The sequence below is a fragment of the Heptranchias perlo genome, chromosome 3 (assembly GCF_035084215.1).
Source record: "Heptranchias perlo isolate sHepPer1 chromosome 3, sHepPer1.hap1, whole genome shotgun sequence".
In the NCBI taxonomy this organism is placed as follows: domain Eukaryota; kingdom Metazoa; phylum Chordata; class Chondrichthyes; order Hexanchiformes; family Hexanchidae; genus Heptranchias; species Heptranchias perlo.
In genome coordinates, this window is record NC_090327.1 from 26629271 (window position 1) to 26655775 (window position 26505).

The following is a 26505-nucleotide window of genomic DNA, read 5'->3' on the forward strand; positions in this document are numbered from 1 at the left end:
TCTAGCACAGCTCTTTCATGGTTCAGTTGGCAAATTCATCGCTCAGTGTACAACTGGACTTAAGTAGCAATTTCACAAAATCGGAGCTGGGAATGATTAGCTGCCTGGCCCAAGCTAGCCCACAGCAAACTGAGGTCATTTGAACAACTGATATAGGCCTAGATTTTCCAATTGGCATCAACCTGTTAATAATGCAGCACTGCCAATCAGGAAGCGGTGAAAAAGCCTCACAATCCGGCAAGTCGCCCATTTACTTCAAATTTGGAGCTTTAACAAGGCTTGTGTTGGCCATGAGCGCAGCCTCAAAAAAGGCAGCTGTGTTTTTCCCTGCATGGAACTTACTGCGAATCGGACACACTACCCATTTCACAATCCTTGCTCCCAGCCAGCGATGCTCCACTAGTGGGACCTTGTGAAATTGGCCCTATGTAGTCCAGGGATGTTCCAGGTTTGAACCTCTTTCTTTGTTGACTTCATTGATCTCAGCATTTGTATCTGTGGAGGTGCTTCAATTGGTTGTAGCACCCCTGGGGAGGGGTGGCAAAAAAACCCAAATCAGACCTCCTGATTACTAACCAGTGACTCCCGCTGGAAAGTGCATGCATGTTGACATCAGTTGAGGACAGCATGAGGCTGGGCTGTGATGCCCATCAATGCTGACTAATCTCCCAACTCTTGACAATCAAGTTTCAAGCATGAGGTAGAGCCAGTTGGGTGAAATGGGCCAACAGCTGTATTCTTGCATGAGTCAGCACCTTCAGGAGAAGGGAAGAAAACTGGGTTTGGGGAGGGGGGACCTTACAATCTCCTCCTTTACAATCAAAACTTAACCACGGTTAGGATTCTGCAATGAACAAAAATAACTGAAAGACTTTCGTCAGCTTTTAATGGTTGCCTCTCTGAATGCCAACACCATTGCATGGATGCACAATTATATTACCTCATTTCCTTTGAGACCAGGAATGCCAGCAGAGCCCTGAAAAGACAAAACAAATGTGAATTCACAGTATCTGAATAAACCAGTAGCAGCAACCTAACATTGCTGGGATTAATCAATCAATGCCTTGAAACTATGTCCTAGGGGTAAAGCCTTCAGAACAAGACAATTCTGATGGCAGAGGTCTGCATCTGTGATGTTGACTTTTCTTTTCCCTCTTTGCGGGGCTGACGGATTGACTTTCACACATCCTGCACCCGTGAGGGGTTTTTTAGTCCAATTTTCCCCATTTCTGTGCCTTTTTCCTTGTGTGAGCCTCTCATCATTTTAGCTATTTGCGCATTCCCCTGTCTTTCAGATGTCTTTCCATTGCCTCACTGAGATGATCTCTTATATCATCGAACAATTTCCTGCTTTTCCATTAAGCAAGTTGTAGGTAGTGGCAGTTTTATAAGTGGGCACCATGTCCTTCGGTGAGGGAGAGGTGTGCAAAATGTTTCCCCAGAAAATTTTCATTTTTATACCATAATTGCTGCATCTTATAGCGTTTTGCAGTTGAATATATTACATTCTTTAGTGTCAATTGTAAAATGTACCAAAAGCTGCACTGCTTTCTGGCCAGACAAAAAACTTGCACAGAAATTAGCTGAATCCAACGCCTGTATGACCAACCCTTGAGTGCAGCAACAACATCAGAATGGCCCGTAAGCATTCCAAAGCGAGGCTGCTGCTTAGGAACACATATTGGCCTCCTCCCTTTTGCTACTCCTATTTCAAGTGGCTGAAATGTGAGCACATGCTTCTCTTTTGAAATTAAAAGTGGGTATATAGTGTATACCCTGACTACACCCTGGTTCCAGGTCTTCCAACCCATTAATTTACTTTCTGCGACTGGATTATCTACATAGAATTGCACAGAAATTACAACTCAGAGACAGGAGGTTCAGCACACCCAGTCTGTGTTGGTGCTTATCCTTCACAAGAGCAGTGGTCCTAATCCCATGAGAGCAGTGGTCCTAATCCCATGAGAGCAGTGGTCCTAATCCCATGAGAGCAGTGGTCCTAATCCCATGAGAGCAGTGGTCCTAATCCCATGAGATCATTAGTCCTAATCCAGTGAGAGCAGTGGTCCTAATCCCATGACAGCGGTGGTCCTAATCCCATGAGATCATTAGTCCTAATCCCATGAGATCATTAGACCTAATCCCATGAGAGCAGTGGTCCTAATACCATGAGAGCAGTGGTCCTAATCCCATGAGATCAGTAGTCCTAATCCCATGAGATCAGTAGTCCTAATCCCATGAGAGCAGTGGCCCTAATCCCATGAGAGCGGTGGTCCTAATCCCATGAGAGCAGTGGTCCTAATGCCATGACAGTAGTGGTCCTAATCCCATGAGAGGGGTGGTCCTAATCCAATGAGAGCAGTGGTCCTAATCCCATGAGAGTGGTGGTCCTAATGCCATGAGATCAGTAGTCCTAATCCCAGGAGATCAGTAGTCCTAATCCCATGAAAGCAGTGGTCCTAATGCCATGAGATCATTAGTCCTAATCCCATGAGATCAGTGGTCCTAATCCCATGAGATTAGTAGTCCCAATCCCATGAGAGCAGTGGTTCTAATCCCATGAAAGCAATGGTCCTAATCCCATGTGCTCGCTCTGTTCCCATGTTCCTTTATTCATCTTTTCTTCATTCACATAGCTAACCTATTCTTAAATGTTGACATGGTCCCTGCTTCATTAACTAACTATGATAGTTCATTCCAGAGCCTCAGAACCCACTGTATAAAACAGGTTTCTCCTGGTCTCTGTCCTAAATCTTTTATATTTAATCATATGTCTATATCCCCTTGTTCTAGACCGCTCAATCACTGCTAACAGTCTGCTTCTATCTACTCTGTGCCATCCCTTCATAATTTTAAACATCACTATCAAATCACTACTTAGCCCCTTATAGAATCATAGAAAGGTTACAGCATGGAAAAAGGCCATTCGGCCCATTTAGTCCACGCCGGCTCTATACAAGAGCATAGTCTTGAGCTTTTCTTTGTATTTTGTCCATCCACCATATCTATCACCTCCTCAAAGAACTCTAGCTAATGTTTCTTTCCCTCCCACTTCTTTTTCCAACCTTGTTTGCCTAGAAAACAAAACTGACTACTCTTCAAATGTAATTTATTGGCTGTATAGCGCTTTGGAACATCATAAGGACATGAAAAGCACTATATCAGTCCAAGTTCGTTTTTTTCTTTAATTGCACTAAAATGTTTGCATATCTTTAAATGTCTTCTGCAACATTAACCTGTCTCCCTCTTTGACTAAAAAATGTTCCACTTCAAAGTGTTTATCTCAACACTGGTGAAAAATCTTACCCTAATCCTTAATAAATATTATACAATACATAAATTGTACAGTATATTCTTCCACCTTTTTAACTAATTGTGGGTAGAGTTTCCACTAGATATGGGCCAAGTGCAGGCAATTGGGACTAGCTTAGTGGTATAAACTGGGCGACATGGACATGTTGGGCCGAAGGGCCTGTTTCCATGTTGTAAACTTCTATGATTCTATGATGCTGGTTTTATCGGCGTAATCCGGCCGCACCAGCGCAAAAGATCATTGAATTTTGATTTACACTGGACATAAATTACATCCAACTTAATTCGAGTTTCCACGATCTTTTGCGCTGGGTCAAAAATCATTTAGCTGAAGCCGACCCCACCCACAAATCTGGCCATGCCCCTCGATCGAAATAACAAGGATGGCGAGTTTCCGCCAATTGCGCACGTCTGCGACTGTTCGAGGAGGGTCTTCAAATTAAGCTCGTTTTCTTAGGCACAAAGGCTATAGTTGGCAGGTTTTAAACATTTTTACATATTAAAAAATATTTAATTCACTAAGAAACTGACTAGTGTATACCAATGAAAGTAGTAAATGGTTCAGTACTCACAGGTGGAGGACTGGATACTTATCAAAAATGCTTATCTTTTGTGATAAACCCATTTTCAGCTGTATTAATTAAACTGCACCAAGGTACCATTCTTAAATACATCTTAAAAACATCGATGAATATTTTTTATTGCTCTGTTAAGCTGCCAGATTGCGCTGGCTCATGGAAGATTTTACATTTGTGATAATGCAAATACATTTTAGCGAAGACTCGGACTTTAACCTAGCTGGTGCAATTTTCAGGTACAATTTGCACCCAATTGCTGATTGCGCCCAAAGCGGAATCTCTACCCCTTAATGTCTTACCTTATCTCCTCTTCCTCCAGGAAAACCAAGAGGACCCTGAAGACCTGTACGACCACAGTCACCCTTCGATCCCTATAATCAGAAAATATCAATTAGTTAGAAAATCTGAGCTATAGTTGTAATTCAACCAACATCACCAAAACAGATTATCTGGTCATTATCACATTGCTGTTTGTGGAATCTTGCTGTGCACAAATTGGCTGCCGGGTTTCCTACATTACAATAGTGACTACACTTCAAAAGTACTGCATTGGTTGTAAAGTGCTTTGGGACATCCTGAGGTCGTGAAAGGCGCTGTATGAATGCAATTTCATTCTTTCTTTTTCCTATTACATGATCAAATAGTCTGGCGACACTCTTACAGGCTACTTGGATGACGATTAGCTGTGACCTTGGAGGCCCACCACAGCACAGCATTGCAGCACTGCTCTTTGCAGCTGATTTAAAATTCAAAACCCAAATCTAATTTTTGAAAATGATGCCGAAGCCTAGGCATTTGATACATCTTTGAATATGTCCACCCTTCTACACACTTCCATCACATCTGGCAGGAAATCCCAGAAATGAGAGAGACAAAGGAGTGGGAGCTGGTGGAATTCTTCAAAAGCAATCATCCACCACATTCAAGTGAATTCACACCAGTAACTTCAGCAGAAAATCATGGCTTCAGTGTTTATAAAGATAAAAGTTTCTCAACAGCTTCGCTTAATGTATGTGCTGACAATCAGTTCAGTTGAAACCTGGTTATACTTACAGAAGGGCCTGGCAAACCAGGGGTTCCAGTGGGTCCCTGCTCTCCAGAATCTCCCTGTAAAAAAAAAATCATATTAATGTTTGGTAATGTAAAAATACATGTTTTGTCTTGCAAGGCTTCCAATAGTACACATAGTAAAGCATTTCACCTAGCTGTATGAGACTTTGCTCAGGTAAAGTAATGGTTGAGTCTGGCAAATGAAAATTGAAGGGATATTGGGGCCGATTTTAGTATCCCTTCTGTTTTAGGGCATAGACAGGGCATACAGGACTGTAAAATCTGGCGGATATGAGTCCTGCTAATTTGTGCCCTGCACCAATATGTGGCCAGGCCTTAGGCAGGCCTTGGAAGCTCCTATTCGAAGCAGCTGAGAGCCTCATTAAGGTATTCAAAAGGCCTATAGATTTTAAAGGTAAGTGCCTTTAGACCTTATCTGGGCCCTTCTTGACTAACTACTATCCTGGAATTGTGACATGCCATATTTTATATGCATGAAAGAAGGTATACAAGAGTGAGCAAGAGCCAACATCGCCTGTTTGCCCACACCCGGCAAGATGCCAACCATTTCCGCAGGCCCTGGGATCTATCTTTTCATACAGGGGTTAGGTGCTGGGTCGGTCCGTCACTTGTCTGCACACTCATGTCTAAATTTAGAGTTCCCTTCCTCTTCATTTTTACGGCCACCTTTTAATCCTCTGCCTTTTCAGCCTTCAGAAATGCTGCTGATATGTTTAGATGCCCTTTAAGACTCTTCAAAAGCTTGCTAAAATGTTGTCTCCTCACTATGATCCTACCCTTTAATTGAACCCATCCCTTTAAATTTCACTTACATGCAATTTTCCTCTACACCACTAGTGTCTTCCCTAAGTCTGTCTCAGTTTGCTTTCGGAATTATGATGAATTATTCAAATTAGCTTAGTCTGGTGAATTGAGTACTATTTTTACTTGACCATTCCGGTAGATTAGCCATCATCAACCAAGTTGAATACAAAACTGAAAAAGGAAATAAGCGGGGCAAAGAGAGTAGGAGAATAGATTAGTGGGTAACATAAATCCAGTTCTTAGCCATTTAGAACCAACTCAGACCGTAAGACAAAAATTGATCCTGGAGTCTGAGCAAAACACCTGAACTGCTGACAGTGTCAATATAATTTCACAGCATGCTGACCGATACAGTGTAGTTAGACAAATTCCATTTAACAGTTTGTCCGTTAGTAAACACCCATACATATTGATGCAGCATATACAGTGTATGTGCACATTATAGTTTAATATTCTATATGTAACATACACTGTATAGATTGCATATTCATACATATTTCTACTTACAGGATATTTTAGTAAAGGAACTATGGTAAAGCAGCATTTAGTTATTAACTTTCATTCATTTTAAACATTTGTTTCATCAAATACAGTATATCCAATTATCATAGACTTCAGCACAAAAGGAGATCATTTTGGCACATCATGCATGTGCTACTTCATTCTCCTGTGCTTTTTCTACATTAATATTTCATGTGTTTACCTGATTTCCTCTTAACATTAACAATGCCAGCCTTAGCTCTGAGTCAGATGGTTATGGGTTCAAGTCCTACTTCAGGGACTTGAGCACATAATCTAGGCTGATACATCAGTGCAGTACTGAGGGAGTGCGACATTGTCAAAGCTGCCACATTTCAGATGAGACATTAAACTGAGGTCCCATCTGCCTAATCAGGTAGACGTAAAAGATTCCATGGCACTATTTGAAGAACAGTAGAGGAGTCCTTTTGGTCAATATTTATCCTTCAACCAGCACAACAAAAACAGATTATCTAGTCACTTAACTCATTGATGATTGTGAAATCTTGCTGTTTGTAAATTGGCTGCCTTGTTTACCTATATAGCAGCAGTGACTACACTTCAAAAGTACTTCAGTGGCTATGAAGCACTTCGGGATATCCCAAGAGCATGAAAGGTGCTATATAAATGCAAGTGCTTTCTTTACTTGTGGTAACGTTGAGTAGAATGGGCCTATACTCTCTAGAGTTTAGAAGAATGAGAGGTGATCTCATTGAAACTTATAAGATTCTGCGGGGGCTTGACAGGGTAGATGCTGAGAGGTTGTTTCCGCTGGCTGGAGAGTCCAGAACTAGAGGGCACAGTCTCAGAATAAGGGGTCGGCCATTTAAGACTGAGATGAGGAGGAATTTCTTCACTCAGAAGGTTGTGAATCTTTGGAATTCTCTACTCCAGAGGGCTGTGGATGCTGAATCGTTGAGAATATTCAAGGCTGATATAGATACATTTTTGGACTCTAGGGGAATCAATGGATATGGGGATCGAGCAGGAAAGGGGAGTTGAGGTTGACGATCAGCCATGATCTGATTGAATGGCGGAGCAGGCTCGAGGGGTATTATGTAATGTTCTTATGTAATGTATTCCATATTCTAATAGCCCTTTGCACGAAAACATTTCTTTTAACTAAACTAATTTTGTTAGTTGAGAAAGGGAGGAGTATAGTGTTCACTGTGAGAAAGAAGCACACGGCTAAGAAAAGGGACAATGAACTGAATCTTTCGGAGTTGTTTCGTATCCTTTATTCATTCAACTGGAATGTGTGATACAAATTCCAACCGACTTCTGGGACTACTAAGTCCTAAGAAATTAGTTTTGCTGGACTTAGCTCAGTTCCATAGTAATAAACTAACTACAACCTTGGCAACATCCATTTAAAGCCTCGTTGCCAATAAGTGACAGGCAACATAGGTCACATGGACTGGCCCATGCCACACCCAACCTAAAGATCATAGATAATACTGGTCACTAGGGCCAGCATCATCAGGAGAGGATGGTAGAAAATAAAGGAAGAAAACTGGAGAAAAAAATAACTTGAGGTTGCTGTGTTGTTCTTCAAAGCTACAATAATGGGCCCATGCGATTCTTGGAATCTGCCAAAAGATTTACTTGGCTGAATTGGATCAGATAAAATATTCCTGTCTTGCTCCCCCAGCTAGTCGATTCAGAACTTATTGTACACAAGTAATGCAATAACTCAGTTCGCGTGTCACCAACACAAAGGATCACAATTCTTGGCTTGACACAGTGTAAATGGTGTAAGATGGATGACTCCACTATAAATACAGATATTTCTGACTAAGGCTGGGTGTATTGATGGTTAAGCTCTTTTTTTAAAGCAAGACCAAAGATCCCACCCTGACTAAGTTTCCCATCTCTTTCCTGAAACAGGTAACTCACGTTGGGTTCCACAGGGGCTGGCCATCCTCCAGCACATTATGCAACCTTTCAGCAAGTGCCAGAAGGCTATTTGTATATGGGAAACATCACTGCCAAGCCTTGTGCTGTCCTCCTGTTATCCATATATGTGCACTTTCCAGCATGAGTTACTGAATAGCAGTTGATATTTTTCCCTCATTAGCTGATATTTTCTCTTCCTTAGCCCAAGGGCGTTTGAGACCAAATGTAGCTCCTCAGCCACTGCCCTGGCTGAAATCAGCTAATTCTGGGACCTGGTCTATATAGCTCAGTCCCAACTGGGCAAGGAATTACCAGCTGAGTCATTAGGAGCCATGAAAGCTTCTGTTTCAACGTAATTCAGTCTCTCAAACATTACCTATTGTGATGGAAGATTAATGACATCCCTTCCATCTGACATTGTCCAATTTGAACAAATGCAAGAAATGATAGAGGCAATGGCAGTGTTACAGTACTTACAGGAGGGCCATGCAGTCCTTGGGGTCCCCTTTGTCCTGGCGTTCCTGGGTCACCCTTAGGAATAAAAGCATCACAATTAACAAGTATATGGAATATCAGAAACACATTTCACGGCCCTCTCTGTTGGATTGTGGGAAGGCATTGAAATTAAAGATGGCTGCCAGTGAGTAATAAGTGTGTAATTTTCTTCAACTTCTTCCTCCTTAAGTCTCCATTGTGTTGAAATCAAGATTTTTCACACAGTCTGCTACTCAAATTCATTCTTTCCTAGGATCTCAAAACTGTAGAACTCCTTATTTGTTATCATTCTTCAGGATGTGGGCGTCACCATCCAGGTTGGAATTTATTGCCCATCCCTAGTTGCCCTAGTGAAGGTAGTGGTAGGCCTTCTTCTTGAACCACTGCAGTCTGTGAGGAGAAGGTACACCCACAAGGCTGTTAAGTAGGGAGTTCCAGGATTTTGACCTAGTAACAATGAAGAAACAGTAATATATGTCCAAATCTGGATGTTGTGTGACTTGGATGGGGACTTGGAGGTGATGGTGTTCCCATACACCTTCTGCCCTTGTCCTTTGAGATGGTGGAGGTCGCGGGTTTGGAAAGAACTGCTGAAAAAGCTTTGGTGACTTGCTGCAGTGCATCCTGTAGACAGTACACACTGCAGCCACGGTACACCAGTTTTGTTTAAACTTATCTTTAAGCTCGTGGATTGGGTGCTGATCAATCAGACTACTTTGTCCTGGATGGTGTTGAGCTTCTTGGGTATTACTGCAGCTTCCCCCATCCAGACAAGTGGAGGGTATTCCATCACACTCCTGATGGGCTTTATAGGTGGTTGAGAGGCTTTGGGGAGTCTGACACCGCAGAATACTTAGTCTCTGATGTGCTCTTGTAGCCACGGCATTTATGTGGCTGGTCCAGTTGACTTCCCTGAGTCTTCCTTTCTTCCTATTATCTACGGGATTTTAAAACCCAAACCTGGCATCACCAAACTAGTTCTTGATTTACTTCACCATCTCTCCTATTCCTTTCAATCTTGGCGGTGTCCTGTATTTTGTGTCTTGGTCTTTCATCTAGGTTTCTCAATAATAAAAAGAAATTAACTGATGGAGTCAGATGCTATGATAAACCACAGGAGCACGGATAATATATTCTTGTACTCACGCTGTGTTCTGTAACATTTTTTATAATGTACACAATAGTGTCAAAGTAAAATCAATGCAGGTGATGTGAAATCAGTGCAAAAGAAATGAAATCAGTGTGAGTGAAATGAAATCAGCATTAGTGACAGTACAAAGAATAGTTGGAATGTCAGATTGGATGTTGAGCAGCTGCTATGATATCACCATTGAATCATAGAAAGTTATTGCACAGAAGGAGGTCATTCAACCCATCGTGTCCGTGCTGGCCGAAAAAGAGCTATTCAGCTTAATCCCACTTTCCAGCACTTGGTCCGTAGCCCTGTAGGTAATGGTACTTCAAGTGCACATCCAAGTACTTTTTAAACGAGTTGAGGGTTTCTGCCTCTACCACCCTTTTAGGAATTGACTTCCAGACCCCAACCACTCTCTCGGTGAAAAAATTTCTCCTCAGTTCCACTCTAATCCTTCTACTTTAAATCTATGCCCTTGGTCACTGACCCCTCTGGTAAGGGAAATAGGTCCTCCCTATCCACTCTACCTAGTTCTGTCATAATTTTATACACCTCAATTAAATTTCCCCTCAGCCTCCTTTGTTCCAATGAAAACAACCCCAGCCTATCCAATCTTTTTGCATAGCTAAAATTCTCCAGCCCTGGCACCATCCTCATAAATCTCCTCTGTACCCTCTCTAGTGCAATCACATCTTTCCTATAATGAAGTGACCAGAACTGTACGCAGTACTCAAGCTGTGGCCTAACCAATGTTTTATACAGTTCCAGCATAACCTCCCTGCTCTTATATTCTATGCCTTGGCTAATAAAGTAAAGTATCCCATATGCCTTTTTAACTACCATATCTCCCTGTCCTGTTACCTTCAGGGATCTATGGACATGCACTCCAAGGTCCCTTTGTTCCTCCACACCTCTCAGTGTCCTCCCATTTATTGTGTACTCCCTTGCCTTGTTTGCCCTCCCCAAATGCATTACCTCACACTTCGCTGGATTGAATTCCATTTGCCACTTTTCTGCCCACCTGAACAGTTCCATTGATGTCTTTCTGCAGTCCACAGCTTTCCTCCTCGCTATCAACCACATGGCCAATGTTTGTATCAATTACAAACTTCTTGATCAAGCCCCCCACATTCAAGTTCAAATCATTAATATACACCACAAAAAGCAAGGGACCGAGTACTGAGCCTTGTGGAACCCCAATGGAAACAGCCTTCCAGTCGCAAAAACACCCGTCAACCATTACCCTTAGCTTCCTGCCACTAAGCCAATTTTGGATCCAACTAGTCACTTTCCATTAGATCCCATGGGCTTTTACTTTTTTGACCAGTCTGCCATTTAGGACCTTGTCAAAAGACTTGCGAAAATCCATGTACACTACATCAAATGCGTCACCCTCATCGACCCTCCTTGTTACCTGCTCAAAAAATTCAATCAAGTTAGTCAGTCATGATCTTCCCTTAACAAATCCATGCTGACTGTCCTTGATTAACCCATTCTAAATGACGATTTATGCTGTCCCTCAGAATTGATTCCAATAATTTGCCCAGCACCGAGGTTAGACTGACTGGCCTATAATTACTCGGTCTATTTCCTTCTCCCTTTTTAAACAACGGTACAATGTTAGGCAGTCCTCCAATTCTCAGGCACCATGCCTGTAGCCAGGGAGGATTGAAAAATGATGGTCAGAGTCTCCACTATTTCCTCCCTTGCTTCTCTTAGCAGCCTGGGATACATTTCATCCGAACCTGGCGATTTATCTACTTTCAAAGATGCTAATCCCCTTAATACTTCCTCTCTCACTATGTTTATCTCATCCAATATTTGACACTCCTCCTCCTTAACTACAATCTCTGCATCGTCTCCCTCTTTTGTGAAGAGGGTGACGATATAATAATATGATTACGTGATTCACAAGATGGTAAAATGCTGAGATAACCACTTGGATCCCCATCAGGTTCAAAGAGATTCTCATCTCCCTGGAGTAACAAGTTTTGTTTGTTTTCAGTGCACGCACCATGACATTGAGAAGCAGACTAATTTTACAGGATTAAACCTGCTCCTGCTCTACAGTGAAAACGTCAAGAAATAGTTGGCCCAGAGAGTATGGATTCTCGCTGGACATGTTGGTGGACCGAGGGTTAATCTGCATGCTGTATTTTGAATTTGATCCGCAGCATCTGCCCTTTGTGGCTGTACTTCAGATTGCCTTGCTCCAGCTTGGCCAATGTTCAACTAGGGTGTTATCTCCCAGGTTTTTTTTCAGGCGTTGCCCTGAGGGCATTAAGAGTCAATCACATGGTGTAGGGCTGGAGTGACATGTAGGCCAGACCTAGTAGGAGTGGCAGGTTTTTACATCAATCTGGCAGCAGGTGCTAGCCCGCACATTAGCAGATTTTTGAATTCAATTTCGCAACTTGCCATGGTGGGTTTTATCTCAATGACGTCTGGGCTGTTAGTCCAGTACCATAAGCACTGGGCTACCATACCCTTCTGTTCCATTACCACATCTGACAAGAAACTGTTTGAATAGTTTCCTCAACAATCATGGCATCATAGTATCATAGTATCATAGTAGGTGCAGCACAGGAGGAGGCCATTTAGCCCATTGTGCCTGTGCCGGCTATTTGAAAGAGCTATCCAATTAGTCCCATTCCCCTGCTCGTTCCCCATAGCCCTGTAAAGTATTTATCTAATTCCCTTTTGAAAGTTACCATTGAATCTGCTTTCAGGCTGTGCATTCCAGATCATAACAACTCGCTGTGTAAAAAAATGTTTCCTCATGTCGCCTCTGGCTCTTTTGCTGATCACCATAAATTTGTGTCCTCTGGTTACCGACCCTTCTGCCACTGGAAACAGTTTTTCCTTATTTACTCTATCAAAACCATTCATCATCTTGAATACCTCTATCAAATCTCCCCTTAACCTTCTCTGTTCTAATGTAAGGAATCTTACAACACCAGGTTATAGTCCAACAAATTTATTTTAAAATCACAAGCTTTCGGAGATTATCTCCTTCGTCAGATGAATGAATGAAAAGGTTCTCAAATCGCATATCTTATACTATGTTGGGACAGCATCACACCAATCAAAAGGTGTCGTTGTTATTCAAACAGGCCAGTCATGGAGAACAGCACGTCCCAGTACACTAGATATACATTGTGTCTATTACACAGGCAGGCAGAAAGAAACTCAAAATGGCAGAGAGACACACGACAACGCAAAATCGTCGAGCAGAAGTTGATAGCCAAGTTCCGCACCCATGAGGACGGCCTCAACCGGGATCTTGGGTTCATGTCACGCTACACGTAACCCCACCAACAAAAAAGGGGAAAAAATTTATATGTTTTTTAAAATTTTCTCTCTCTCTCTCTGCCATTTTGAGTTTCTTTCTGCCTGCCTGTGTAATAGACACAATGTATATCTAGTGTACTGGGACGTGCTGTTCTCCGTGACTGGCCTGTTTGAATAACAACGACACCTTTTGATTGGTGTGATGCTGTCCCAACATAGTATAAGATATGCGATTTGAGAACCTTTTCATTCATTCATCTGACGAAGGAGATAATCTCCGAAAGCTTGTGATTTTAAAATAAATTTGTTGGACTATAACCTGGTGTTGTAAGATTCCTTACATTTGTCCACCCCAGTCCATCACCGGCATCTCCACATCATGGCTTCTCTGTTCTAAGGAGAACAACCCCAGCTTCTCCAGTCTCTCCACATTACTGAAGTCCCTCATCCCTGGTACCATTCTAGTAAATCTCTTCTGCACCCTCTCTAAGGCCTTGACATCCTTCCAAAAGTGTGGTGCCCAGAATTGAACACAATACTCCAGCTGAGGCCTAACCAGTTTTATAAAGGTTTAGCATAACTTCCTTGCTTCTGTATTCTATGCCTCTATTAATAAAGCCCAGGATCCCATATGCTTTTTTAACAGCCTTCTCAACTTGTGCTGCCACCTTCAAATATTTGTGTATATGCACCCTCAGGTCTCTCTGTTCCTGCACCCCCTTTAAAATTGTACCATTTAGTTTACATTGCTTCCCCTCATTCTTCCTCCAAAAATGCATCATTTCACACTTCTCTGCATTAAATTTCATCTGCCATGTGTCTGCCTATCTCACCAGTCTGTCTATGTCCTGAAGTCTGTTACTATCCTCCACATTGTTTACTACATTTCCGAGTCTCGTGTCATCTGCAAACTTTGAAATTATATCCTCTATACCCAAGTCCAGATCATTAATATATATCAACAAGAGCAGTGGTCCTAATACTGACTCTTGGGGAACACCACTGTATACTTCCCTCCAATCTGAAAAACAACCATTCACCCCTACTCTCTGCATTCTGTCCCTTAGCCAATTTTGTACTCACGTTGCCACTGTCCCTTTAATCCCATGGGCTTTAATTTTGTTAACAAGTCTATTATGTGGTACTTTATCAAAGGCCTTTTGAAAGTCCACATGCACAACATCAACCACACTACCCTCATCAACCCTCTCCATTACTTCATCAAAGAACTCAATCAAGTTAGTCAAACACCACTTTCCTTTAACAAATCCATGCTGACTTTCATTTATTAGCTCATACTTTTCTAAGTGCCAATTAATTTTGTCCCGGATTATTATCTCCATAAATTTCCCCACCACCAATGTTAGGCTGACTAGCCTGTAATTGCTGGGTTTACCCCTCTCCCCTTTTTTGAACAGGGGTGCAACATTTGCAATGTTCCAGTCCTCCAGCACCATCCCCATATCTAAGGAGGATTGGAAGATTGTGGCCAGAGCTCCTGCAATTTCCACCCTTACTTCCCTCAATAACCTAGGATGCATCCCACCTGGACCGGGTGACTTTTCTACTTTGAGTAAAAGTACTTCCTCTTTATTTTTATTCTATCCAATATCTCTACTACCTCCTCCTTTACTGCTACAATAGCAGCATCCTCTTCTCTAGTGAAGACTGATGCAAAGTATTCACCTGACGAAGGAGATAATCTCTGAAAGCTTGTGATTTTCAAATAAAATTGTTGGACTATAACCTGATGTTGTAAGATTCTTTACATTTATTCATTTAAACACAGCCATGCCCTCTGCCTCCACAAGAAGATGTTTTGTCCCCAATTAGTCCCACCCTTCCTTTGACTACCCTTTTGCCATTTATATGTTTATAAAAGTCTTCTGGATTCCCTTTTACGTTAGCCGCTAATCTATTCTCATACTCTCTCTTTGCCCCTCTTATTCTCTTTTTTAGATCTCCTCTGTACTTTCTCTACTATATTATGAACCTTGCATTCATCATAAGCCTCCTTTTTCTGTTTCATTTTAATCTCTATGTCTTTAGTCATCCAGGGAGCTCTAGCTTTAGATGCTCTTCCTTTCCCCCTCGTAGGAATGTGTCTACTCTGTACCCAAACTAACTCCTCCTTGAAGGCCTCCCATTGTTCAATTACTGTTTTGCCTACTAATTTTTGACAATGGCTAACTTAAAAAAAACTTAATAAGAGAGTTATAAATTCTCTAGCAGTCACGGTTGCGAGTAGCTAAGCTATAAAGAACTGAAGGGCTTAGCTTCGATCCCCATTCTGTGCTGAGTCAGCTGATCTCAGTTAGGGATGTGGTAAAGCTGCTTCAGTTGGCCTTAGCTGCTCAGGGTTAGAGAGGCAAAATCAAGATTTCCACTGTCCAACATGCCCTACTGGAATTGCATGTATATAGATGTTGGGATTGGACAGGATCACGCATAATGAATAGTCACATGCAGAAGCCACCCAGCAATGAGTTAAAACTTAGGGTGGGGGGGGGGAAGAAAATTGCCTGAAAAAAGAGGAGCAAAACATTTTTTAAAAAAACAATCTCATTATAGCTCCTTGGATGTCCAAGTATTTATCTGGAAAAATTCCTTAAATGTAGAAATGATACTTACAGGCTCTCCTGGGGTTCCAGACGGTCCCATATCTCCCTTCTCACCGGTATCACCCTGTAATAGGGGCAATATACATGATATACATAAGTGAGAGTTTAACAATACACTACATAGCTAGAAAAATGTATGGAAAACAAAATAAATGAAAAAAAGGTGTGAAAGACAGAACAAAGAAAACATTAAGCGGGAGAGAAAAACAAATGAGTGACGGGGAGAGAAAGAACGAAACAAGAGGGGAGAGAGAACTAAATGAGTGGAATAGAGAAAAAAACAAACCAAGAGACAGAAAACTAAATGAGAGAGAGAAAAAACTAAATCAGAGAGGGCTAGAGAGAACCAAGTGCGAGGGTGAGGAAGATAAAGATCTAACAAGGAGAAGAGATAAAACTAAATGAAGGGGAGTATGAACTAAATGATTGATAATCAACTAAACAAGAACAGAGAGAGAATTAAACAAAGGAGAGAAATCTAAATGAGGTTGAGAGAAAACTAGGGAGAAGAGAGCGGAAGAAAATGAACTGAAGAGAGGGGGGAGGAAGAATGAGAAAACTAAGAAACAAAGACCTTTGTGACAGGGAAAGACTGGAGTGAAAGAACACAGAAAAAGATGAGGTAGCTTGAGATAGATCCAACAGAAAACAAGACCAAGTGAGAGAAAATGAACTGAGAGAAATGAGTAAGAAAACAGAAAGACAGAAAACCCAAGTCAGAAAGAGAATGAAGTGAGAAACTGAATGAAAGAAATTAGTGAATGATGCAGACAAAGTGAAAGAGAAAACAGTTTGAAAGTAAAGAAAGAGAAAACAGATTCACTTTAATTCATTACCACACAAATGTGATCCTGACCTCCTGCTTCAGGTCTCCTTGCTACTCCCACTTTTATGTTTCTGTCTTTTCCAGCCAACCTCAATGAAAACTTTGGGAATATAACCCACAGGAAACAGAGAGTAGTGATGAACGGTTATTTTTCGGAATGGAGGGATGTGTACAGTAGTGTTCCCCAGGGGTCGGTGCTGGGACCACTGCTTTTCTTGATATATATTAATGACTTGGATTTGGGTGTACAGGGCACAATTTCCAAATTTGCAGATGACATAAAACTTGGAAGGGTAGTGAACAGTGAGAAGGATAGTGATAGACTTCAATAGGATATAGACAGGCTGGTGGAATGGGCGGACATGTGGCAGATGAAATTTAACACAGAAAAGTGCAAAGTGATACATTTCGGTAGGAAGAATGAAGGGAGGCAATATAAACTAGAGGGCACAACTCCAAAAGGGGTACAGGAACAGAGAGATTGAGGAGTATATGTGCACAAATCGTTGAAGGCAGCAGGGCAGATTGAGAAAGCGGTTAAAAAAGCATACGGGATCCTGGGCTTTATAAATAGAGGCATAGAGTACAAAAGTAAGGAAGTCATGATGAACCTTTATAAAACACTGGTTCAGTCACAACTGGAGTATTGTGTCCAGTTCTGGGCACCGCACTTTAGGAAGGATTAGAGAGGGTGCAGAAGAGATTTACAAGAATGATTCCAGGGATGAGGGACTTTAGTTACGTGGATAGACTGGAGAAGCTGGGGTTGTTCTCCTTGGAATAGAGAAGGTTGCGAGGAGATTTGATAGAAGTATTCAAAATCATGAAGGGTCTAGACAGACTAGATAGAGAGAAGCTGTTCCCATTGGCAGAAGGGTCAAGAACCAGAGTGCATAGATTTAAGGTGATTGGTAAAAGAATTAAAGGCGACATGAGGAAAAACTTTTTTACACAGCGAGTGGTTAGGATCTGGAATGCACTGCCTGAGGGGATGGTGGAGGCAGATTCAATCATGGCCTTCAAAAGGGAACTGGATAAGTACTTGAAAGTAAAAAAAATTGCAGGGCTATGGGGATAGGGCGTGGGAGTGGGACTAGCTGGTTTGCTCTTGCATAGAGCCGGCGTGGACTCGATGGGCTGAATGGCCTCCTTCCATGCTGTAACCTTTCCATGATTCTATGATCTTTCTCTTCTCCACTCTGCAGATCTCTGATTTGAATAATGAAAGTTCCACCAGAATCAATAGATTTTTCATGTGGTGTTTTACATATGTCCTCCTCTGATCTCAAATGAAACTTTAATAGCTCTCTACTGCTAAAGTTGCCTCCACAAAGCTCACAATCATCTTTCCTATCAATTACTATAGCTCCCCCCCCTGCCCCAAACAATTCACAACTCTCTGTAAAGTCCATCCAAGACTTTAATACTGCACTCTAATATGGGGAAGCTTATCTCCCTCTTTTTCGCTTTCTGTATTTCTCTCTCTCTATCAAAAGAATATAAGAAAAAAAATTGTCCGGTAAGTGACTGCTTTCTCACCTAATTTCCAACCTCTTTGTCTCTGTCACAACCTTTCTGGTCTATTTTATCAATAACATTCTGATCATTGTTTCTCCGAACTTACCTCTCTGAAACTGCAAGTGCGATGTCCTACACATTGAACCTCCCTGCACCATCATTATATTGGAATCGAGACTCATCACACTGTCTCCCACTCTAAACTCATTGTTTCTCATTACAAATAAAAGAAAGAAAAACCTAAAGATGCTGTAAATCTGAAATAAAAAACAGAAAATGCTGGAGATACACAGCAGCTCAGTCAACTTCTTAAAGAGAAAAGGCAGGCTGATATTCTGGGTATATTCTGGATAAATACTCTTCAGCAGACTAAGGATTCACAAACAAAGCATTAATTTGTCTTTTCTTTTTAGAGAGGCTGATAGACCTGCTGCGTAGTTCAAACAACTTCTAATTTTATTTTATTGTTCCCAGGACCCCAAAGCTGTGGAGATGTCAATGTTTGGGAGTTTGTAGTACAGCTACATTTACTTTATTCCCCAAATATTTTTTTAAAAATAAACAGATTACCTTTTCCCCAATAGGTCCTTTCTGTCCTGGTGATCCATGTAATCCCTTAAAAAAACACACAAAGATATTACTAATTTTCCCCTATTGGTTTAATTACAAGGCCATTGTTAGCTCCTCTAATAAATATCCTGGTATTGTGAACAATGCCAACATTCATTACTAACCTTTAAGTTCTGTGATTTGTGGGAGTATTTATTAATGCTCACATTTTATGCAGGAAATTCAAATGTTCAGAAAGCTGCATTTAAATTTCTTACAAGTGTTTTCAAAAACTTCTTCAAATCACAGCACCTGCTAGTGAATCAGAAGTGTTCACAACTCTGTAGTCACTGATTTCAATGGTACTGTTTTTTCTCAAATTTTAGTAAAGAGCAACTTACACATTATCACATATCTCAGAAGTATCTTAAAAATGCTTCACACAATTAATTACTTCTGAAATGCAGTCACTGGTTTTAAGTGGGCAAACACAGCAGCCAATTTATACACAGCAAAATGCTCTGAATAGCAATAGGATAAATGGCCAGTGAATGTTTTGGTGGTTTTGGTTGAGGAAAATATATTGGCTGATGAAAGAATATTGGCTAGGGTACTGGGAGAACTCCCTGCACCTTTTGCTACAGGCTCACTTACAGCGGCACTTTCAAATTCCTAACTGTCTAGCCTTTGGCCTTCCATTCATCACAACATTTCTGCAGCTACTGATCTGCTCAATCACACCCTCATCACCACCCAGATCATCCTGGAATGCAAAGATAAACTTCAGCTTCTCTTCACGACAAACCATCTTCTTAAACCCCTCTCCCCTGCCTCCTTCTTCCTCACTTCCAACAACAAGTGTGAGGAGCTCATGGACTTCTTTGTCACTAGGATTGAGACTATCCGTCCAACTGTCTCTGCTGCTTCCCTCCCTTCCCCAGCCCACCAAGCTAAACTTCCCGAGGTTCCCCCCTGCCCTAGCCCTGAACTCGCATTTTTCTCTAGTTTCTTTCCTATCTCCGTTTATGCCCTCTCCAAGCTCATCTTGACCATGAGACCCACCTCCTGCTCCCTCGACATTATTCCCATCAAACTACTGACCACCCAACTTCCCTTCCTGGCCCCTATGTTAGCTGATATTGTTAACAGTTCCCTCTCCTCAGTTACTGTCCCCCTCCCCTTCAAATCTGCCGTCATCACCCCCTCCTCAAAAAAAGCACCCTTGATCCCTCTGTGCTTGCAAACTACCGTCCCATCTCCAACCTCCCTCTCCTCTTCAAAGTCCTTGAACATGTTGTTGCCTCCCAAATCCGTGCCCATCATTCACTCAACTCCTTGTTTGAATCCCTCCAATCAGGTTTCCTTCCCTGCCACAGTACTAAAACGGTCCTTATCAAAGTCACAAATGACATCCTATGTGACTGTGACCATGGTAACCTATCCCTCCTCCTCCTACTCGACCAGTCTGCAGCCTTTGACACGGTTGACCACACCATCCTCCTCCAATGCCTCTCCTCCTTCGTCCAGCTGGGTGGGACTGCACTCTCCTGGTTCCATTCTTATCTATCCAGTCGTAGCCAGAGAATCACCTGCAATGGATTCTCTTCCCAATCCCACACCGTTACCTCTGGAGTCCCCCAAGGATCTATCCTTGACCCCCTCCTATCTACATGCTGCTCCTCGGCGACATCATCAGAAAACATGTCAGGTTCTACATGTACACTGACGACACCCAGCTCTACCTCACCGTCACCTCTCTCGACCCCTCCACTGTCTCTGATTTGTCATGCTGCTTGTCCGACATCCAGTACTGGATGAGCAAAAATTTCCTCCAACTAAATATTGGGAAGACCAAAGCCATTGTCTTTGGTCCCCGCCACAAACTCTGTTCCCTAGCCACCAACTCTATCCCCCTCTCTGGCCACTGTCTAAGACTATTGTGAACCAGACTATTCACAACCTTGGCATTCTATCTGAAGGTGAGATGAGCTTCCGACCACATATCCGCTCCATCACCAAGTCCGCCTACTTCCACCTCCGTAACATCGGCCGTCTCTGCCCCGCCTCAGCTCATCTGCTGCTGAAACTCTCATCCATGCCTTTGTTGCCTCTGGGCTTGACTATTCTAATACTCTCCTGGTTGGCCTCCCATCTTCCACCCTCCATAAGCTTGAGCTCATCCAAAACTATGCTGTCCGTATCCTAACTTGCATCAAGACCCATTCACCCATCACCCCTGATCTACATTGGCTCCCGGTCCAGGAATGTCTCAATATTAAAATTCTAATCCTTGGGTTCAAATCCCTCCGTGGCCTCCCCCCTCCCTATCTCTGTAACCTCCTCCAGCCCTACAACCCTCCGAGATCTCTGTGCTCCTCCATTTCTGGCCTCCTGTTCATCCCCGATTTTAATCGCTCCACCATTGGTGGCCATGCTTTCAGCTGCCTGGGCCCTAAGCTCTGGAATTCGCTCCCTGAACCTCTCCGCCTCTGTACCTCTTTCTCCTCCTTTAAGACACTCCTTAAAACCTACCTCTTTGATCAGGGTTTTGGTCACCTGTCCTAATATCTCCTTATGTGGCTCGGTGTCAAATTTTGTTTGATAATGCTGCTGTGAAGTGTCGTCAGATGTTTTACTACGTTAAATGTGCTATATAAATGCAAGCTGTTGCTGTTGTTGTTGTTGTTAATGTCCATCTGAACCACAGGAATAGGGACCTCAGCTTAACATCTCGTCTGAAGAAAGATACCTCTACTACTGCAATGGAGTGTCAATCCAGATTACATGTTCAGGTTCTGTGGTGGGACTTGAATCCATGACTTTGTGGCTCAGAGGTCAAAGGGCTCAGCCAGGTTGACGATTAGAAATTAATATAAGTAAAGGAAATAAATCATTAATGTAGATACTTTTTTTTTGTGACAGTACAGATACTTACAGGTAAACCCGAAGCCCCCGTTTCCCCCATTCGGCCTGGTAATCCAGTATCACCCTATATTAAAAACATAATAGCGTAAGTATTTGTAGGAACAGTTAATGGCCATTATCCCAATAGGCTTGACTCATTTTTCTATTGTGCTAAATGCCATCTATCCATTTTCTCACCATATCCCTCCACCCCTTCTCTCTGACACTAATTGTCCTTTGGGCCCATTCATAGCAGTAGATTTTCAACTTGCCTCCATGGTGCTGTGGATTGGTCGCCCATTATAGAAACTGACTGATTTTTAATTTCCATCAAAATCAACGGAAATGAAAATGGACCGGTTTCTATAATGGGCAGCTGATCCGCACCGCCAGTTTTACACCCATGGAGGCAAGTTGAAAATCTAGCCTCATACAGTCCACTTAAAGTTTTCCAAATCATTGATAAATTATTCCATAACTCTATTACTCTTTGAGTGCAAAAGATTTGGCTGACTGCAGCAAGATGGAATTCATTCAACATCATCGACAAAATGATGCATTGATTACGTGCACCCATTGACAAATAGTGAGATTGCAACACAGCAATAAAGATGCAGCGTGGGCTGGATGGATTGGCTTTCAAACACGCCGACTGTTTCAGTGGGACAAGAATGTAATGACATGAGCTGCTACCATAGCTTAATTACACCATCAGTGAGAGTTCCTGCCTCACCCACACGTAGAAGTTCATCTATCACCCACCTTCACCAAATATTCAATAGGATTCATTATGAAAATCAGTACTGCAGTTTAATAACTCCAAGCAGAGAGCACACAGACACACACACCCTAGTGTTTTTAGATTTACAGCTGTGATTTATCTCTGAGCGTAGAACTAAAACCCCGATTTTAAGTCAGGGCGGATGGGAAAACCCCGCTAAGTTTTGCACGCGAAGCTTGGGCCATGTTAATTCCTGGGCAGCCTGCATCCCCCCTCCCCACCTCACCGAGTACAATTTCTGGCGTGACTCCCGACTATACTTAAAGCAGGGATGCACCTCTTTCCCGGTTGCATTTCCTGCTTTCATTTCCTGTGTTGAAACTGCTTTTAAACTGGTGCAAACTATTGGAAAATGCTTTCTGTCAACTAGGATGAGCAGAAAGGTTGCTCCAGGATTCTCTGATGCCTCCTTGAAGGTTTTCAGTGAGGAATTGAGGGAAAGGAGAGAGCAACTCTTCTCCACAAGCCACAAGGACATTTCCAAAGCCAGGATAAAGCAGGCTTGGACTGAGGTGGCTCCATCAACAGCCCGAGGACCTGGCTTCAGTTTAGGAAGATTTTCCATTACCTACCAAGAGCAGCAAGGATAAGCACACAACATCCTGGCTTGGACAAATGTCACCGTTCCTTTACTGTCACTGGGTCAAAACCCTGCAACTCTCTACCTAACTGGATTGTGGGAGTACCTTCACCACATGGACTGCAGCAGTTCAAGAAGAAGGCCCACCATCACAAGGGCAGCTAGGGATGAGCAATAAATATCAGCCTTGTCAGTGGCGCCCACATCCCAAGAATAAGAAAAGAAATCTCCATAATATCCACCTCTCTCAACAGCACCTCACAACACTCTTTTCACCCCCTCTGCCACCACTCTCAATAATTCCCTCCCCCCAATCACAAGGCACACCACAACACCTCTCTTTCTCATTCCAAGCACACTCACCTCTTCCCAACACGCACTGACACCATTCTCTTCTCAGACAGTACCACTTGCACAACCACCAACTCCTCCCACCACTTTTTCTTCACTTAACAGCCAGCAGTCTGTCCCAGCAGCATCCAAGGAGCAGCAGTTTGCAGCCTGGCCTTCACAGGCCCGAGCACCCAGGCATCACCAACGCCGAGCACATGAAGAATAACAGCTTCAAAGCAGCTCCCAAACTACAGACTAACAGCTTCATACCAGACTCGCTGAGGCCGCCAGGGGTAGGGGTAATAGACTTAAGAACCGTTCTTTTAAGAAAAGCACTCTGGGTTGAGCACTTGGACGAGAGATTAATTCAAGGCAATTAATGTGTTTTGTATTGAATTAATTCCGAGTCCGAATTGTCAGTTTATAATGGATATAGGAGTTATCTGAGCAAGTCATCAGAACCGCTGAGTAATGAGCTGATCCTTCAAGGCATTGAAGTGGTCCTCCTTCTTCTGCTGCTTCCTTTTCTTCCCCCTCACCTTTCTCATCCGATGAGGCCTGCTACGACTGCGCTGGGTCCTCCAAAGGCAAGATTGTGAAGCATGCAGCACACAATGACTATACAGGAGAGTCTTCGTGGGACATATCGTAGGGATCACCCATATCTATTGAGACAGCTGAACCTCATCTTCAGCATCCCTATAGTGTGCTCAATTATCATCCTGGTGGTTCTATGGCTTCTATTATATCTGTGTTGCTCAGGATTGGTGGGGTTGCAGAGGGGTGTCATGAACCACGTCTGTAGTGGGATCCCTTGTCATCCAGCAGCCATCCTGCCACATTCCTGGGATGATCAAATACTGTGGGGGACGTCTCAGGATAAATGCATCATGATAGCTGCCTGGGTACTTCGCAGAAACTTGCATGATCCTGAATTGATGATCAGCCACTAGCTGCACATTGATATCCTTTTCTATTGATGAATGCCACTGGCTGGTGATGTGGTGCCCTGACGGCCACATGTGTGCAGTCAATGACGCCTTGTATACAGGGGAAGCCGGCCACTGCTGAAAATCCCCGAACTCTCTCCTGCTGACCGCTGCGGTTAATGAGGAAGGTGATGTATTGGTTAGTGCTAGTGAAGAAGGCATCAGTGACCTGCTTAACGCAGCTGTGTACTACAGACTGGGAAATGCGGGTGATATCTCCTGCGGCATACTGGAAAGAGCCAGTTGCAAATAAGTTGAAGGCTATGATGATTTTGAGAGCCACCGACAAAGCCTCTGGTCCAACAGGCAACAGGTCCCCTTGCAAGAGGTTGCAGATGTCTGAGACAGCCTGCCTGGTAAACAAAGCATCCTGAGGCACTGCTCCTCACTCAAGTCCAGGATTGTTACTCTGGGCATGTACTCCCTGTGTGCTGGGTATGGCCTACTACGATCAGCCCCATCAAAGGGGAAGGACTTTGATGGGAGTGTACTATAGGCCCCCAAACAGTCAGGGGGAGATAGAGAAACAGATATGTAGGCAAATCTCAGAAAATTGTGCAAATAATAGGGTAATAATAGTGGGGGATTTCAACTTCCCCAATATTAACTGGGATACTCAGAGTGTAAAAGGCTTAGAGGGTACAAAATACTTAACGTGCATCCAGGAGAGCTTTTTGAGCCAGCATGTAGAAAGTCCTACAAGAGAGGGGGCGGTACTGGACCTAATTCTAGGGAATGTGGCCGGCCAAGTGGAAGAAGTGCTAGTAGGTGAGCACTTTGGTGACAGTGACCATAATTCGGTGAGATTTAAGGTGGTCATGGAAAAGGACAGGGAGGGGCCGGAAATAAAGGTTCTAAATTGGGGGAAGGCCGATTTTAATAGGATAAGGCAGGATCTGGCCAAAATGGACTGGGATCAGCTGCTTGTAGGAAAATCCGCATCGGAGCAATGGGAGTCTTTCAGAAGGGAGATTGAGACCATACAATGGCAACATGTTCCCGTAAAGGTCAAGGGTGGTTCCAAGAACTCCAGGGAACCTTGGATGTCAGGGGATATACGAGAATGGATTAGGAAAAAAAGGAGGGCTTTTGGCAGATACAAAAGGCTAAAGACGGAGGAAGCCCTAGAGGAGTACAAAAAGTGCAGGGGGATACTTAAAAAAGAAATTAGGAGATCAAGGAGGGGCCATGAAATAACACTGGCGAGCAAAATAAAGGAAAATCCTAAGATGTTTTATAAGTATATTAAGGGTAAGAGGATGACTAGGGAAAAAATAGGGCCCATTAGGGACAAAAATGGCAATCTGTGTGTGGAGCCGGCAGATGTAGGAGGGGTTCTAAATGAATTTTTTGCATCTGTTTTCACGATGGAGAAGGACGATGTAGACATAGAAATACGGCAGGGGGACTGTGATATACTCGAACATATTAACATCGAGCGGGAGGAGGTATTGGCGGTTTTAGCAGGCCTAAAAATGGATAAATCCCCAGGCCCGGACGAAATGTATCCCAGGCTACTGTGTGAGGCAAAGGAGGAGATTGCGGGGGCTCTAACACATATATTCAGAACCTCTCTGGCCACAGGGGATGTGCCAGAGGACTGGAGAACCGCTAATGTAGTACCATTATTCAAGAAGGGGAGTAGGGAAAAACGGGGAAACTACAGGCCAGTGAGCCTAACATCAGTGGTAGGAAAATTATTGGAAAAAATTCTGAAGGACAAAATTAGTCTCCACTTGGAGAAGCAAGGATTAATCAGGGATAGTCAACATGGCTTTGTCAAGGGAAGATCATGTCTGACTAATCTGATTGAATTTTTTGAGGGGGTGACTCGGCGTGTGGATGAGGGTAACGCAGTGGATGTGGTATACATGGATTTCAGTAAGGCCTTCGATAAAGTCCCCCACAGGAGACTGGTCAAGAAGGTACGAGCCCATGCAATCCAGGGTGCCTTGGCACTTTGGATACAAAACTGGCTTAGTGGCAGAAGGCAGAGGGTGATGGTCGAAGGTTGTTTTTGTGACTGGAAGCCTGTGGCCAGCGGGGTACCACAGGGATCGGTGCTGGGTCCCTTGCTGTTTGTGGTCTACATTAATGACTTGGATATGAATGTAAAAGGTATGATCAGTAAGTTCGCTGATGATACAAAGATTGGTAGGGTGGTAAATAGCGAGTCTGCAGGACGATATAAATGGGTTGGTCAGATGGGCGGAACAGTGGCAAATGGAATTTAACCCGGAAAAGTGCGAGGTGATGCACTTTGGAGGGACTAACAAGGCAAGGGAATACACAATGAATGGGAG

At 43.0% G+C, this 26505-nt stretch overlaps 1 protein-coding gene across 1 annotated transcript in view; it reads right to left on the reverse strand.

Annotated features, from left to right (window-relative positions):
* The window catches only part of LOC137306049 (collagen alpha-1(IX) chain-like), a 140114-nt gene that overhangs the window by 19092 nt on the left and 94517 nt on the right, over positions 1-26505 (reverse strand). Inside the window, exons 25-31 of the mRNA XM_067975092.1 lie at positions 21551-21604; positions 18637-18681; positions 15733-15786; positions 8658-8711; positions 4944-4997; positions 4190-4261; positions 941-976 (exon numbers count right to left, since the gene is read on the reverse strand). Coding sequence (XP_067831193.1) covers positions 941-976; positions 4190-4261; positions 4944-4997; positions 8658-8711; positions 15733-15786; positions 18637-18681; positions 21551-21604 — 369 coding nt within the window. The remainder of the gene's footprint in view (positions 1-940; positions 977-4189; positions 4262-4943; positions 4998-8657; positions 8712-15732; positions 15787-18636; positions 18682-21550; positions 21605-26505) is intronic.